Source organism: Passer domesticus, chromosome 24, assembly GCF_036417665.1.
Source record: "Passer domesticus isolate bPasDom1 chromosome 24, bPasDom1.hap1, whole genome shotgun sequence".
Classification (NCBI taxonomy): Eukaryota; Metazoa; Chordata; class Aves; order Passeriformes; family Passeridae; genus Passer; species Passer domesticus.
The window spans coordinates 3,447,473-3,462,726 of record NC_087497.1 but is presented as its reverse complement, the minus strand read 5'-3'; the positions used below and the strand labels follow the sequence as shown (position 1 = coordinate 3,462,726).

Below are 15,254 nucleotides of genomic sequence, written 5' to 3'. Positions count from 1 at the left end.
GGGGCACAGGCCGCGAAAAGATGTTTTTTTTTTATTTAAATAGCAGGGGTTTGAAAAACTCCGGTGGTTTCAACAAGTTAAATACAATACAGTGTAAATATCAGCTCTCTCGGTGTTTTTCGACTCTACGTACAGCTTGTTGGGAAACTTTGTGTAGTTTACAGCGTAATCAGGGGTCAAACTGCCTGATCTCAGCTTTCGAAAGACGCAGATTGTATAAAATACCGTGATATCAAAAAAAAAGTGCCATTATAATGTACAAAAAAATATTTTTTACAGTAATTCAATGTCTACAAGTCAGACATGACCGCATCTGATATTCATGGCAAATCATCCTCTCTCACGAGGAACTGGTGGATAAACTGCTGGGCTTTCCTCTTCTCGGCGATGTCGGGCGTGGGGTGGCCAGGAGGAGGCCGCAGCAGCAAACCACCGAACACGCTGGCTGTGGGAAGGACACACGGACACACAGTGAGGGCAGGACACGCAAAGACCTGGGAATAGAGCCTAAATTTGGAGTGAGGCAGGATAAAACTGAAAATCCCCACATCTCCGGGCTCCTTCCCCACACTCCTGCGTTTCTGTGGACTATTCGCTAATAATTAAAGGTTCAAAGCACTACAAGCCATGGCTGCACTCGGGTATGAAGTGTTTTGTGCAGCCCCTCTGAGCAGAGGGTTATTGTGCAGGCCTTACCAAGAATGTTCACGTCCAAGTGGTTTTTCCCTGAGTTCTTCAGTAGCTCTCGTAGAAACGCCATCAGATATTCAAACACGTTTTTGTGGAACACTGGTAGGTCAGCGATAATCTGGGGAGGGGAAAACACCAACATTTATATTGCAGACACAGCCATGCCTTCCAGCTGCATCTGCCCCAAAACCCCCCTGTGTGCAGGTGCCAACAGCTCTTTATACCCTAAAATCACCAGTTCCAGATAATTTCTGTTAACAGAGGATTAAGTTACTGAGAGCAAAACCGGGTGACTGGTGTAGCAGAGGCCAGTTTGCCTCCCCTCCCTCTGAACTGGTGTCACCACAGGCCAGTTTGCCTGCCCATCCTCAGGAATTGGTGTCACCAGAGGCCAGTTTGCCTGCCCTCCCTCTAAAAATGGTGTCACCAGAGGCCAGTTTCCTCCCCTCCCTCTGGAACTGGTGTCACCAGAGGCCAATTTGCCTGCCCATCCTCTGGAATTGGTGTCACCAGAGGCCAGTTTCCTCCCCTCCCTCTGGAACTGGTGTCACCAGAGGCCAATTTGCCTGCTCTCCCTGTGGGGCTGGTGTCACCAGAGGCCAGTTTGCCTGCCCATCCTCTGGAATTGGTGTCACCAGAGGCCAGTTTCCTCCCCTCCCTCTGGAACTGGTGTCACCAGAGGCCAGTTTGCCTGTTCTCCCTCTGGGACTGGTGTCACCAGTGGCCAGTTTCCTGCCCTCCCTCTGAACTGGGGCTGGTCCCTGGGCAGCCAGCTGTACCTGGCAGCTCAGGCCGTAGTTGCTGGCGCTCTCCAGGCAGGAGCTGTAGAACCTGCAGCAGATGACAGGCTCAGGAAGGCTCTCCAGGAACAGCAGCAGGGCCTCTGCCACGGAGTGGTTGCTGCCCACTGATCCAGAGGTTAAGGAAGAGCACAGCACGACCTAGGCTGGTCCTATTTCTGCTGAAACACGAATGAACTTTGGGTTAGGTGTCCCAGACCTCTGCCCACAGCTCACAGCTTTGGGTTGAACCCCTGGCCTCCACACGAGCTGTTGCTGTTAGCAGCTGGGCTCTTGTGTCATTCATTGACATGGCCAGCACTCAGCAGAGGATGACACAGAGCCATGAGGAAATGCAGAGCTCAGGAACCCCAGGAGGAGAGACAGCAGCTTAAAAACCTCTCTGTTTTGGCACTCTGGCACAGGGAGCCTTCCTGGACATCAGTCTAAAAGGATACAGAAAGTGTCGTACATTCCCTTGTCCAAACAGTCTCGGATTTGCTCAAATTCAGATCTGAGGCCTGGCTGCTGAAACAGGTCCTCCTGCAAAGACAACACTGTATCAGTCCAAGGAAAATAGAATTGTGGGTAAATAGAGCAACGTCCTTATAATCTGCCTGGAAAGTCTCTCCAAATTGGTGGTTACCACCCAAGTCTGCTTGATACTTGGACACTGCTGATACCTGGACACACAGACATGGTCACTAGCACCAAACAGTACAACCTGGGGCATCAGCACCACTCATCTCCCATGGCCTTTGGCCAAACACACCCAGCTCACAGTGATTGCTGTTACCAGTATCTTCTTCAAAACTCAACCCAATGCAAACATCTCATTTTGTGTTTCCAGTGCCAACCTGCTGGGAAGCGTTGCGATTCAAGTGATCCACCATCATCCACAGCTCTTTTGGGATCTCCATAGGCTTTTCATCTTGGGCAGGATCATCACTCATGTCTACTGGCATCAGGGTCTGAGGGAGGGCAGTGTGGGCAGGAGGGAGACAAACAAAAGGTAGCTAGCCAAGTTCTTATTCGACTCGGCAAAAGTACTTCACAAAGCTTATACCTGAGAATTGAGACTTCTTAATAAAAACAAACAGGCCTTAGCATCTAGTTTTAATGCTCTTGTGTGTTTGGAAGGGAATCTTGTCTTTAACTCACAAGTCTCCGAATGGATTCTGCTGACATGTCCTGGATTGGTTCCCTCATGTAACACAGTGTATGGATGGGAGACCCAAAGCAACTTGGCAAATAGTTGCCTGTTACAGATAGAAAATAATCCTTCCCTCTGACAAGGTGCAAGACTAAGATATCTTCAAGTTTTTCCTCTCCAGAGTTTAAGCGAGTAGCTGTTGATTTATTAACAAACACCTCCAGCTCAACTGTGATCTCAGCATCTGCCAGAATATGATCAAAAAAACAGACTCAGTTACAACTAGTATTAAACCAACAGCCTGCAAAGAGGCACAGCATGCTCAGAAGTGTAGAGGGAACTAAGCCAGAAGGGGACAATATCAGCTCATGAACATGAGACAAAAGGAGGAGCTCACCTGAGAGCAAGAAGCCCTTACTGGGATTAGCAATCAGCCACTCCTTGCAGTAGGTTTTCTCATCTGGTTTGGTGATAAATTCGAATTGGCAGGGCACTTGGCCATTGCGGATTGTAAACCTCTCTACCTGCAGCTGCATGTATTTAACATCCTTAAAATGGATCTAGAAACAAATGTCAGTCAACATCATTAGCCAATTCACCTTGCTTGAGCAGCAATTCCTGTCCTGTGGTTTAATTATTAAGCAGAAAGACAAATAGATTAACCCCTTGCTCCCACCCCCATCTCCTCACATGTGCATACTCTGAATGCCAAAGTTCTTTCTGTCAGGGGGCCCTTTAAAACAAATGCTGCCCTCAAATAACTACAATAAAATTGAGAATGAGATAGCTGTAGCCTCAAATGTCTCCTGAGCTTATCTTTATAGTCCCAACACACAAAGCAAATGCTGCTTTCTGACCTTCTCCAGACCCTTACAATTTTACATTTTATGTTTGAAAGCACAAGTCAGAGCAAGGGTCACAAACCACCTTTTTACTTTCTCTCTTCCCACCTCAGGGAATGACACACCCTGTGGTTCAGCCTTGGACTGTGAATGGAATTCACCAGCATCTAAATAGGAGCAAAGACTCCTAGGGCTTGCAAACAGAGAGCAACTGGAAGTCAAAATATTCTACTTTTTGGAACAGACGCAAGGGTCCAGGATCCATCTTCTACTGCTGGGGTCTAGGGTTGCTCAGTCCCTTCAGGGAGTGCTGGCAGTGGCCATGCCCTACCTCTCTGCGGGACAGTGTCACCGAGGGAATGTTGGCATTCTCCAGCTTATCCAGGGAGCGCACGATTTCCTCAAAGGCTTTTCTGTATAGCTCTTCATTCACAACCTTCACCTGAAAGGGACACACGCTGCACCAGCCTGCATTGACTGTCCTCTGCAGGACAGCTGGAACAGATGCAAACATGGGAGGTGATTTGATTTAACAGCACACTAGGGTTTACAACACAGGGAATGGGCAGAGCTGTTTGGAGCACTAATCTCCAAGATCTTCTCATGATCCAATACTAAAGGATCTCGCCATAACTAACAAGAGTCACTCAGTCAGTATTAGATCAACCTTTTTTTTTTCCCCTCAGAAAAAATAGGATGTTTGACAAGACACCACTCTGTTCCCAAAGAACACTGACAGATATTCAGGCCTTATCCAGCTTAACTGCAGTATCATTTACACAACCCTCGCTTAGTCTGGTCAACAATCCCATCTCCATATCTGATCCAGCCCACCTTTCAAGCCATTGTTCCCTGTGGATGCCAGAAAAGCAGGAGAGAGAAATCAGCACCCAGGGAATGAGGTCAGCAGAGTTACTCCATCCAGCACTGCCACACTTACCCCAATATCAAACACAGAGCTCACTGGCTTGTGGTCACTGAGCTTCAGAGCCATGTGGCTGCGATAGCTCAGCTGGGCAATGTTCTGCCCTTTCCAGAGTATCCGGTCACACCACGCTGGAACTCGACACTTCTCACTAAAACACAGGGGGAAAAAAAATCACCATTTCCAGGCACAGTGCAGCTGCAGTAACAACACAGGGCAGCACACTGCTCACACAGAGATCGGGCTTTCCTGCCATGGCTGGAGCTCATTCTCCGTCCAAGTGGTATTTTTAACAGTTTCTTCACACAGATATAAAAAAATCTGAGTGTCTGTTATAAGGTATCTCTAGCTCATGCTTTACTTCCTACTTCTTCAAAGGTGCAAGATACAATTAACATACAAAGCAATACTCAGGTATTTTTGACCATGAGAGCCATGAAAAACAAAAAGGTTCTACATTTAAAGTTTGTATTTATTGTTTTCACTGACAGCTGCACACAGATTTAATTTCTGCACTTGCAGCTGAAGTTCCTGGTTTGCTAAGAGGAGGTGCTCTGTGTACAGAGCATTACAAGGATGGTTCTCACAGGCTTTTGAAGAGCAGCACAGCTGACTCCACATCGACCCTGGCTGGTCTCACCTGAGCAGGTACAGGAGAGATCAGCAAAAATGAGATCCTAAAAGTTTTGCTTAGGGAAAAAACCAACAAACCAGACAAAAAAGAATTAAACTAGCTAAAAGGATTGATTAACTTTGTTAATGAATCATTTCTGAGAGGAAATCTAACATGATTTTTACTGGGAAAAAATATTAGGAGTATCTGACAAATAGCTGTGGGAGAAAAACAAATAGATGTAAAAAGGAGATGAATTTTGGAGCAAAGGGAGAGAACCAGAAATAATCTCACATCTGTTCCTATTTACAGCCATTAGACCTGCAATATCATTTAGCCTTGTTTTTATTTCCCTCAGTGCTAACATCAGCCATTTGTAGCATCACATCTGAGACATTCACTGTACCTTGTGTCCCAGTCATCACAGCCAGCATCATACTTGTATGTTGGCTGGAAAGAGATCTCTCCTTCTGTGAAGCCTTCAAAGGCTGCATTTGCCTTCATTTGCCTCTTCAGCTACAAAAGAAGAAAATATGAAAACTTTAATTTTAGATAAACTTAAGCCCAATTTCCATCTGGAGTAAAAGGGAGAAAATGAGCACAGAAAAGGCCAAGGAGTTGTGGGATTTGTACCAAGCACCCTCAGCACCATGTGCAGGTAGGTGAGCCAGCAGTACCTGGTCATACTGGCAAAGCTCTAGAAATGCTTTCTCCTCTACAAGCTGCTTCACTTTGGCCACATCCAGCTCCTCCAGACGGTAGTTGAGGTCCCCCAGCCACAGGATCACACTGAGAGAGAACAAACACCACAATGTGCAGAGGCCTGAAGCTGCCCCAGAGCACAGCCAGCCATGGACAGCAGCTCCACTCTGCAGCTCTGGGGCTCCCCCCATCACAACCCCTCTGCTGAGCTGCTCTCATCAGGAATAACAGTGGAAACTTAAAAACCTTTCCTCTTTTTGCCATTATTAATCACTGTTCTGCGAGTTTGTCACTATCCCTTCATGACTGGTGCTGTTATTGCTCCACAGTGCCTGAATTCCACAGATGGGGAAGTCAGTGCTTATTCCTGCCCCATCCCCACTCCAGGCTCGAGAGTAAAATAAGGTGACAAGTGACCTGTCAGAACTGTGTGGGTGAGCCCTGTCCAAACCAGGTAAAGCTTTTCTGGCCCCTCCAGCTGACGTTTATGGCACTGGGCCCCCTGCTCACCCCCCAGCACATTCACAGAGTGCTCCCTTGCATGTGCCATGATTCCCACAGCCAGATGGGAAGCATACTCGTGCTTGCCAATAGTGAGAGGGGGCAAGTTTGGATCCGACTGGCAGAACTGCATCCGAGAGCAGATGTCTTTGAAGTCCTGGTTCCTCCGCTCGTATTCCTCTGTGTGAGCTGCCAGGTGAGAGTTCACAATGCACACACTGGTGTTGTGGAATTTAAACCTGATGGCAACTCCACCTTTGTTACCCTGAAAGAGAAAGGCATTGGTCAGAAGCTTCTACACTGCAGATGAGTCACTAGCAGTGGCCAAGCCAGAAGACTTTGGGACAGAGTGTTTAATTCCAGAAGAAGGAATAGGCTGAAAATCCTAATTCGTGATTACTGCTTTGAACATGGGTGCACAGCTGGCAGTTCCCTCTCACAGTGCCCTGAGCTGGCACGGGTAGGACATCTGCTTCTAGAGGCAGCCCTTAGCTGGAGGAATAACCAATGCATCCAAGGAGGGGGGCTCTTCCAAATCTCACCCCTTCTCATGCACATTTGCCATTCTTACCATCCTCCCCATGATTCCAGTCCCCACAGTCTCAACTTCCACCTCGGAGATGTTCAGAGCAAGTTCTGCCTTCACATACAGCAGGAGCATGATCCCCACCAGCCGCACAAGTTTCACCTGAAAAACAGACCCTGCTCCATTCAATGCTGCAATGGAAGAGGCTTGCTGAGAGAAGGCACATCCATCCACAACACGGGTCACCAAAGAGAAAGATTCAGGATCATCTGGTGCACCAGCAGGGCTCACAGTGCACAGGCCCCAGCAGCACAGCCCAGGAAGGAGCTGGGAGCAACATCAGTCAAGGAAGTTGAAGCCCAAAGCAAGAGCTACACACAGACATAGGCTCATGGAAGGAGATTCCCTTCAACAACAGAGACAAGAGATGAAGCAGACCTATGGAGCAGGAGCTCAAACAAAAGCAGTATTCCTACCAAAATACCTTCACAATTCATTCCACCATACATTGTACGGTGGAAGAAGGAAGAAGGTACAGAACTTCCTGTTCTCCTTCCCCAAGACAGCAGGAGCTCCCTTTAAGTGGGGAAGCCTGGCTCTGTTTCCCATCCTGCCCTGCCTCATCACCCTGCACAGAACCACCACCTACAGAACCTGCACAGCCTCTGAAGACACAGCCACTGAGAACAAGAGAAAGCAAAGGGAAAAGAGAGCCAAGTGGGAAATGATTCCACACTCAAACCTCCCCAAAAGCCACATTTACCTTTGCATATTTGGCATCTGGGTGAAGACTATCAGTTACAGCTTTAAACCATTCTTCTTCTTTCGGTGTGTCATTGAAAAAGAAGGCTTCTTTAGTCAGATCAAGCTCCTGGAAACTGTGTTAGAGGAAGGAACCCATGGATGCATGCACTTGTTTATACCTCTCCAATCCCTTCTCTGGGAAAGAACTAAATCAGCTCATACTCACGAAATTTATAACTGAAAACTCAAATTCAGTTTTGCTGATTGTAGATGTATGTCAAATGTAAAGCTAAATTACTGTCATTGTTACACCAAATGGCATTAAGGATTTTGTAACACTGAGAGACCAAACCCTACCAGACCAACAAACCTTACAGGCTGTGGACACACCCACCCTGGAGCTGTGCAGGCACTGCACCAGTGCCAACATTCCTGTGGTGTCCTGGCTGAACTCCTCTGGGTGACAGATCCACCTGCACAGCCCAGGTTAGTGAGGTGGGCAGGGACAGACACTCACCCCACACAGTAAATGTCTGGAGGCTCAGCATCACACCTCAGCCAAGGCTGGAGACTCTCTGTGGGTGACTGACCATTCACGTTGTATGTCCCCACAAAAACCCTGCAAAGACAGTGACAGAACCCCAGAGCTGGAGACTGGGAGAGCAAACTTCCTGCAGAGCCCAGGAAACAGCACTGCTGTCAACCAGGTAAATAATGTTCTATATAACCAACGTGTAGCCAGGGGAAATTAAGGAAGGTGACAAAGTTTAAATCCCTAAAATTATCTAATTACAACTGCACCTTTACAGATGCATTTTTACAGAAGGACACATTGTTATACCCAAAGTGTTAAAGAAAAAACAAAATAAGGCTGTAGCTGTGCAGTAGCAGCTTGAAATGATAAATTCACAGAATGAGATGCATAAAATTATTTCAAACATAGTAAAGTTTTGGTCCTAATTATATATGTCACTCAAGCTCTTTCTTATGAGCTTATTGGAACAACTACGTAGATAAGCAGTGGACAGAAATGGAGAGGGAGAAGGCTGGAGTGCACAGAGCTGATGCATTTCCAGACACTGTCTAAAATAAGCACAGAAAAAAAGTGATTTCAAAAAGGCCATTTCCTCAACAAGAACCATGAGGCAAGTCTTGACAGAGACATGAATGAAATTCTGCTCTGCTCATGTCTAAACGTGGAAAGAGAACTGTTCTGGAAAGTATGGATCATACTTTTCTTCAGAATTTCCTGTTTGTGGAAAATGATGAAATAACAGATGAGTTATTCTGACAGTCTATGCTATAGTTACAGCCCACAAAAGTAAGTTCTTCTGAGGAAGATCATTACCTGTAGTTCTGGATGTGTGTGTAGGAGTCCTGCATTTGCAAAAGCTGAGATTTAACAATAGTATCTCTGAGGCCAAACTTTGGCTCTGATAAGATTGAGGCCTTGTTGGAAGCCATGACACGGGAGGCCCGAACCTGTTCAGTTCTCACTTCAGGCTTGAGTTTGTTTTGCCTGCAAATGAAAGCAAAACCACAGGTGAAGCCCAGGCTATCCCCACTATGCTACCCTAACTAGCATATTTCTGCCACCGAGGCCTTAATTCACATTTTTCTGTTTGCTCACTAAGGACAGGTAACATTTGGGATAAGCCAAGAAGACTGAAAAGAGCATTTCTTAGCAGGGTTGAGATCTGCAGACAAAAGCAGTTTAACTAACTAAAATAACAAATGGTTTTCACCATCCTGGTGCAGCCTGTTGATGCAGAGCAGGTCTTACTCACACCTGGAAAATGATACAAAACCTGAACATCTTCCCTGCTTACTGCAGCGAGGAGAAGGAAATCTCATCTCCCTCTGCCTCAGCCAGAGAATGAAGAACTGTGTTTGTTTAGAAAACCTCCTGGTGGAAATCTTCCAATTCTGCCTAGGGTGGGTGGAGGTGGAGGTGGTTTTACTTTGTGTCTCCTGGCTCTGCAAACTCCTTTTGCAAAGGAATAATGCCACAGCTTGGGAATTCCCACCAGCAATTGGATGGTACAAATTTAAAGGCAGCATACCAGTGCCAAGGACAGCACACGGACAGACTCTGAATGCTTTGCATCAGGGTCCACAAAGTCCTGGGAACTGGAAAATGAAACTGTAACATTTTCAGAGTGTATCTATGAAACACAGCGGCTCTAAGCCAAAGCTCTCTGAATTCAAAATAAACAATGCTAGCAGGTCCTGTCCCACTAAACAGCCAAAATATGCCCAAACAGGGGACTGGAAGGATTGTAGGGAGAGGGAGTGGAATGAAATCTCCACCAATGTTTTGACAGCATGCTTATGCTGAACTTTTTTCTCTCTTAACTAGAACCTGCAGATTCTCATCTCAAAAAGTTGCTGGCTGCTACTCTAGAGCCCCCCACCTCTGTGCACTGACCTGGGAGTACTTTTATCAGTGCTGTCGTGGCTGCAGCTCTGACTGACTGCAGCTTTTTTCCCATTTTGTTTGACACCTTCAGAGCCAACCGCTTCTGGAGAAAAAAAAAAAAAAGCAACCAACAAAAAGTTTCACTTTAAACACAAAGTGTTCTTCCATTTATCAACATGCTTATGTAAACACTGGCAAAAATCTGTGGGCAGAAAATAATTTAGATTTGTGTGGAAAAAACAAAGTACCACACAGTCTCTCTTTCAGCTATCTGACAGATTCAGCTTACTCTGCCCCAAGGGTTGTGTGATGATGCAGCTTCCCCTGCAGAGGAAGGAGTGACAGGAGCCAGAGAGAGCAGCCCTGTCCTCTGTGGGAGCACTTGCTGCTGGCTCTCCTTTACAGCTAAGCTGAAGCAGGACTTAGCAGCACAAAACCCAGGGCTTTACCCCAGGAATCTGAAAAATTTATGTTAATAGCAGATTTTTCCTTTCTGAAGCAAGACAGGAAGTACAAAGAAAGTGGAAAACAAGGAAACAAACAAACCCCACGATACCATTTAAAGGGTTTCTGCTTATCTACAAATACCCAGCAAGGCACAGGTGTCAAAGACACCTTGAGGGCCACAAAGAGTCACACCAGGGACCCACGAAACCTCAGCAGCAACATCTGCCTCACTGCAAACTCCACATTCCTAAAATAGTAACAGGGCTGCTACCACACAAAGTGAACTAACCACAGGAGTGACACTAACACATCACACTACCTTACCAAAATTCGACCAGGCTTTCAGCACTTTGTTTCAGTTACAATATTCTGCTCCTACAAGTTGCAAAATAACAATTAAAAAAGAGGATTCTGGGGGAGGTCTCTGTGTTTAAGATGCAAAACCGGCAATCTTAAAATCATGCTCCTTAGCACACAAATCTAATCATGATGTAGAAATTGCTAAGACTGATGGGTTCTAGACATTCAGCTGAGCTTCTCCTCCAGTGAGCACAACCCAGAAAAAATTAAGATGTTATTGCTGTCACAGAACATTCTGCAGAACACGAGCACAAAACAGAAATAGAACTTGCAGTACTTCACCCAGGTCCTCGGGATACAAACCAGATGACAAGAAGCGGCCAAATTCTCAGCCTGGATAACCTCTTCTGCCCAAGAGCCTTCTGAGAATAGACTGTGTAAGAGGATTTATCAGAGCTTGGACGCAGAAGAGCACATGACTGAAACCTCACTGCAGATCACACAGCTCAAGTCAAGCAGAATTGCCCAGGAGCACACAGAGATGCACTGGGAAGTGTGCACACAGGGGCCTGGGACATGTTTCTCCATGGGTGTTGAGAGCTCAGTTACTGCTCTCTGGACCTCTGCAAGCTCTCCCACTAACAACCATGCAACATCCCTTGAGAGTGAGTGACAGGAACCAACCTGAACCTTCACCTCAATGGACAATGGATATTTTTGTGCCAAGAAAAGAGCAGATTCCCAGGCTTTATTACCTACATGGGTCAATGCCACTCGCCAGTGTGCAGAAGGCATTACTGCAGAATGGAAAGGTGTGTGACCCTGCTGCTGTCACAACTGCTGCCTGATCCAAAGATCAGAGTTATACATCACACTTTGCATTCTAACCTCACGGGCAGAAATCAGCTTTAGGTAGGATTCTTCTAAGAAAGAGATTAGCTTTGGTAAAGGGCTGTTTTCTTAGATATGTTTATACCTAGCCACAGATTCCTGTAGCCAGAGGAATCTATATGAAAGCACTCTGAAGTGGAATAATGGCCTTGTTCGATTATTGAACTGAGCACTGAAATACAGAGCAACATGCAGAGAGCAAAGGAGGTCTTGACTGCACAGGATTTGCAGTTAAATGAGATCCAAGCAGTAATAAAGGCATTAATGTTAAAAACGTTCACTGACATTACAGAGCAGCAGGAAAATGTATCCTATCTCCTGGATAAACAGGATTCATGCTTAGCATCCAAAGGGGAGAATTAAATTAGCCTTCATGCAACCAGAGCAGTCCAGGTGCAGCAACACGCCAACACTCGGGTTTTGAACCGCACACTGACTTCCAGGAGTTCCTTTAGCTCCGAATCTCCTCACACGTGCGCTCTGCAAGCGGGAAACGCCGCGGAGCCAGCGGAGGAGGCGCCGGAAGAGCGCGGCCCGCCCGGAGGAGCCGCACGGGGCGGGCAGCGGGGGCCAGGCCAGCGGAGCCCCGGCGGCCGGAGCCCGGCAGCAGCTCCGAGCCCGCGGCGGAGCTGGCCTGGAGCTGCCGCGGAGCTGCCGCGGAGCCGCCCCGCCGCCTCCCGGCCCGGCCGCGCCGCGGAGCTCCGGCGGGCGCTCAGCCCGGCCCCGCCGCCCCGGCCAGCCCCGGCCGGACAGCGCGGCCCCCCGCCCACCCCGGCGGGTCCCCGCGCTCACCTCGGCGGGGCCGCCCGCCCGCGGACATCGCCGCAGCTCGGCGCCCACGGCCGCCCCGGCCCGGCCCGCCCCGGCCCCAGCGCCCGCCCCGGCCCCAGCGCCCGCCCCGGCCCGCCCCGGCAGCGCAGCGCCCGCCCGCTCGGCCTCGGGCCCGCCAGCAGCCGCTGCCTCTGCCCCCGAAACACCGGGCATCGCTGCCGGGTGCTGCCAGACACGGCAGTTCGAGCAGGGAGGCCAGCGGCGCTCCTCCACCCGCGGCAGGGACGAGCTGCTCCCGAAGGGGACCGGACCCATAGGTAGGCAGGGAGCTCGTACCTGCGCTGCACCTGCTGACCTCCTGCAGGAACGAGCGCGTGTGGGAGCCGAAGGGCAGCTGCACTGTCAGCCGATCGTCTGCTGAGCCCATCTGGACAGTCACGTCCGAGCCTGCGGACATCGGGAGAAAGAGCTGCGGTGGGTCGTGCTGACAAACCTCCACAAACTGAGCGTGTCTCGCTCGGTGTGCACATGCACACAGCCTTTGGCAACATCTCCCCATGCCTTCTTACCATGTTCCGTTCCAAAGATTTATATGAGAATGCCACTTAAAATATAAAAATCAGCATTTATAAAAATTATTATTCTGCTTGTTCAGGGACAAGAATAAATCTTCCAGCAGCAGCATATGGAGAATTAGTTCCCTTGGTTGAATGGGGCTGGCAGTGCTCATTATCAACAGGTAACAATGGCCAACAGCATGGCAACTGCCCCAGGAGCCACAGGGCACAACCCCTCCCCAGTCAGCTCCTCTGGGGCCAAGAACCCCCCAGTCCTGCCCACTGCATGCAGCTGGCCCAAGCCCCAGAGCACCTGTAACACAGGCACTAAAGCAAGCACAGAACTCACCGATGACGTGAAGGTCACTCTCGAGTACAACTGCAAAAGTAAGACAAAGTTCAGTTGAAAGCTAAAGCAGCAGGTTTGCATACCACGCTGATACTTCTCCAAACTCCAAACATCCCTGCAGGAACAGAGGCAGGCAGAACAAACCTGCTGGGCAGGGGCTGGGGCCTGGTGGGACAGAGGTACTCTGGTCCTCACAGGGCCCTGCCAGAGAGGCCATGCAGTGCACAAGTGTCACCAAAGATAACAAACTTGAAAAATGTGAAGATACAAGAGATTGCAAATTTCAGGAAACAGGACAGCAAAATAGATTGCAAATTTCAGGAAGCAGGACAGCAGAATATGGACACCAAACCCCTTTATCCCATTCTTTGGAACTGGCACTGAGCCACCACAGTGTGTCAGTACCTTCTTCCACTGCAAACTCATCGGTGATGGGGATCACTCTCTCCAGCCAGACGTCCTCAGCTGTGATGGCCATCCTGCGGTGAGTGTACACATAGATCCTGCAAGCACAGAGCAGGCACGGAGGCAAAGCCTCCTCAGCTTGGCATGTCTGCAGACAGACAAGCACAGACCCCATCCCACCCAGCAGCACCGGCCAGCACAGCCTCGTGCAAATCCCAAACCACCTCCTCAACCAAGTGCCACCCACCTGCTCCCCCAGCACTTAAATAATGTGTTCACACAACCCGCAGAGCAGAGCAGCTCAAGGCCTGGGGTTTCTCACTGACCACCCAGGACACCAAGGCACCACGCCTTCAAGGTGCTGCCCTACAGCACTGCACCCTGGCGGAAAGCCCTTGGATGGGAGGGGGCTCTCGGGTGCCGTGGCGGCTCCTGAGGGTCCCGCAGAGCTCCCTCGGGCGCTGTCCCTGCCCGCCCCGCGCCCCGGTACCCACGCGTTGTGCCCGCGGCACTCCACCAGCCCCAGCAGCCGGCTCTCCACGCTGTCCCCCGACGGCAGCAGGGCCTGCACCGCCTGCGGCTGCGGGTCAAGGAACCGCGGGACAGCGCCGGGAGCGGGGAGGCGGCGGACGGAGCGAAGATCGGAGCGGGGGACCGGCGGGAGAGAGCGGGGACGGAGCGGAGGGAGAGCGGCGGGGACAGCGGGAGGGAGCGGGGACGGAGAGGAGGGAGCGGGGACAGCGGGAGGGAGCGGGGACAGAGAGGAGAGAGCGGGGACGGAGAGGAGGGAGCAGCGGCAGCGAACGGGAGGGAGGGGACGGGGCCAGCCCGGGGCTGGGGGCGACGGGGCCAGCCCGGGGGTGGGAGCGCGGCGGCTCCGCGACACCGGCGCCGATCAAAGGATACGATCCGGCAGGTCGCCCCCGCCGCCAGGCTCTCCTGGATGGCCACCGACTGGTCCATGTCCGCCGGCCGGAGGCTGTCCCGGCGGCTGCGCGCTCGGGCCGGCGCAGCGCGATGAGCGCGGCGGCCGCGGCTCCCCCGGCGGGGCCGCCCCCGCGGCCGCTCCGCTCCCGCTCCGCTCCGCTCCGCCGCCGGCCGGAAATAACGGGACGGGAAGCAGCGGTGGGAGCGGTGCGGCTCGGCCGTGCACGGCGGGATGCGGGGGACGGGGGAGGCACGGCACGGCACGGCACGGCACGGCCCGAGCCCCAGCCTCCGGCCGGCCCCTCCCGGAAGGAAAGGGGGACTGAGAGGGGGAACCCCTGGGGTCGGCAGACATGGGAAAGGATAATTTCCACTGAAAATCGCGAGATGCTCTTGTTTTCAGTAGTCCCTTGAGCTATTTTGTTGTTGACTAATCAAGACGACCCAGCACAAGAGCCGTTATTGAAATCAATTAATGCGGAGTGTGGGAGTAAGTGCTGTAAAATATCGCCAGAGCTTTTTGCACTGTCGAGACGGCTGTAACTCCTTCCACAGATGAGGAAGGAGCTAGGTCGAAGGAGATGTAGGTCGAAGGACAGGGAAAATGCGAGTGGTCTCGGTCAGTGACAGCTCTGCACCACTTCCCCACTCCCTCTCTGCTCACGTACAAGAGAACAGCCTGAAAACGCTGCTCTAATCCCCAAACCTTTCAA

The 15,254-nt window shown here is 50.3% G+C and overlaps 1 protein-coding gene across 2 annotated transcripts; it reads right to left on the bottom strand.

The window, feature by feature from the left end:
* Positions 1-4: 4 nt before the first annotated feature.
* On the bottom strand, positions 5-14,791 carry INPP5B (inositol polyphosphate-5-phosphatase B). 2 transcript variants are annotated; one of them, XM_064398668.1, is made up of 22 exons: positions 14,521-14,791; positions 14,109-14,188; positions 13,615-13,712; positions 13,210-13,239; positions 12,640-12,750; positions 9,904-9,997; positions 8,824-8,994; positions 7,993-8,094; positions 7,495-7,609; positions 6,777-6,893; positions 6,283-6,470; positions 5,680-5,791; positions 5,409-5,518; positions 4,405-4,540; positions 3,796-3,906; positions 3,020-3,182; positions 2,631-2,866; positions 2,327-2,440; positions 1,928-2,012; positions 1,470-1,597; positions 697-808; positions 5-445 (listed from the first exon to the last, which is right to left on the bottom strand). In XM_064398668.1, exons 1-22 carry the CDS (start codon positions 14,575-14,577, stop codon positions 321-323), a joined length of 2,595 nt encoding a protein of 864 aa, XP_064254738.1. In that variant the 5' UTR covers positions 14,578-14,791; the 3' UTR covers positions 5-320. The 2 variants fall into 2 exon arrangements, with proteins under 2 accessions (XP_064254738.1, XP_064254739.1); XM_064398669.1 differs by lacking the exons at positions 12,640-12,750; positions 13,210-13,239; positions 13,615-13,712; positions 14,109-14,188; positions 14,521-14,791 and adding an exon at positions 12,325-12,380.
* Positions 14,792-15,254: the final 463 nt, after the last annotated feature.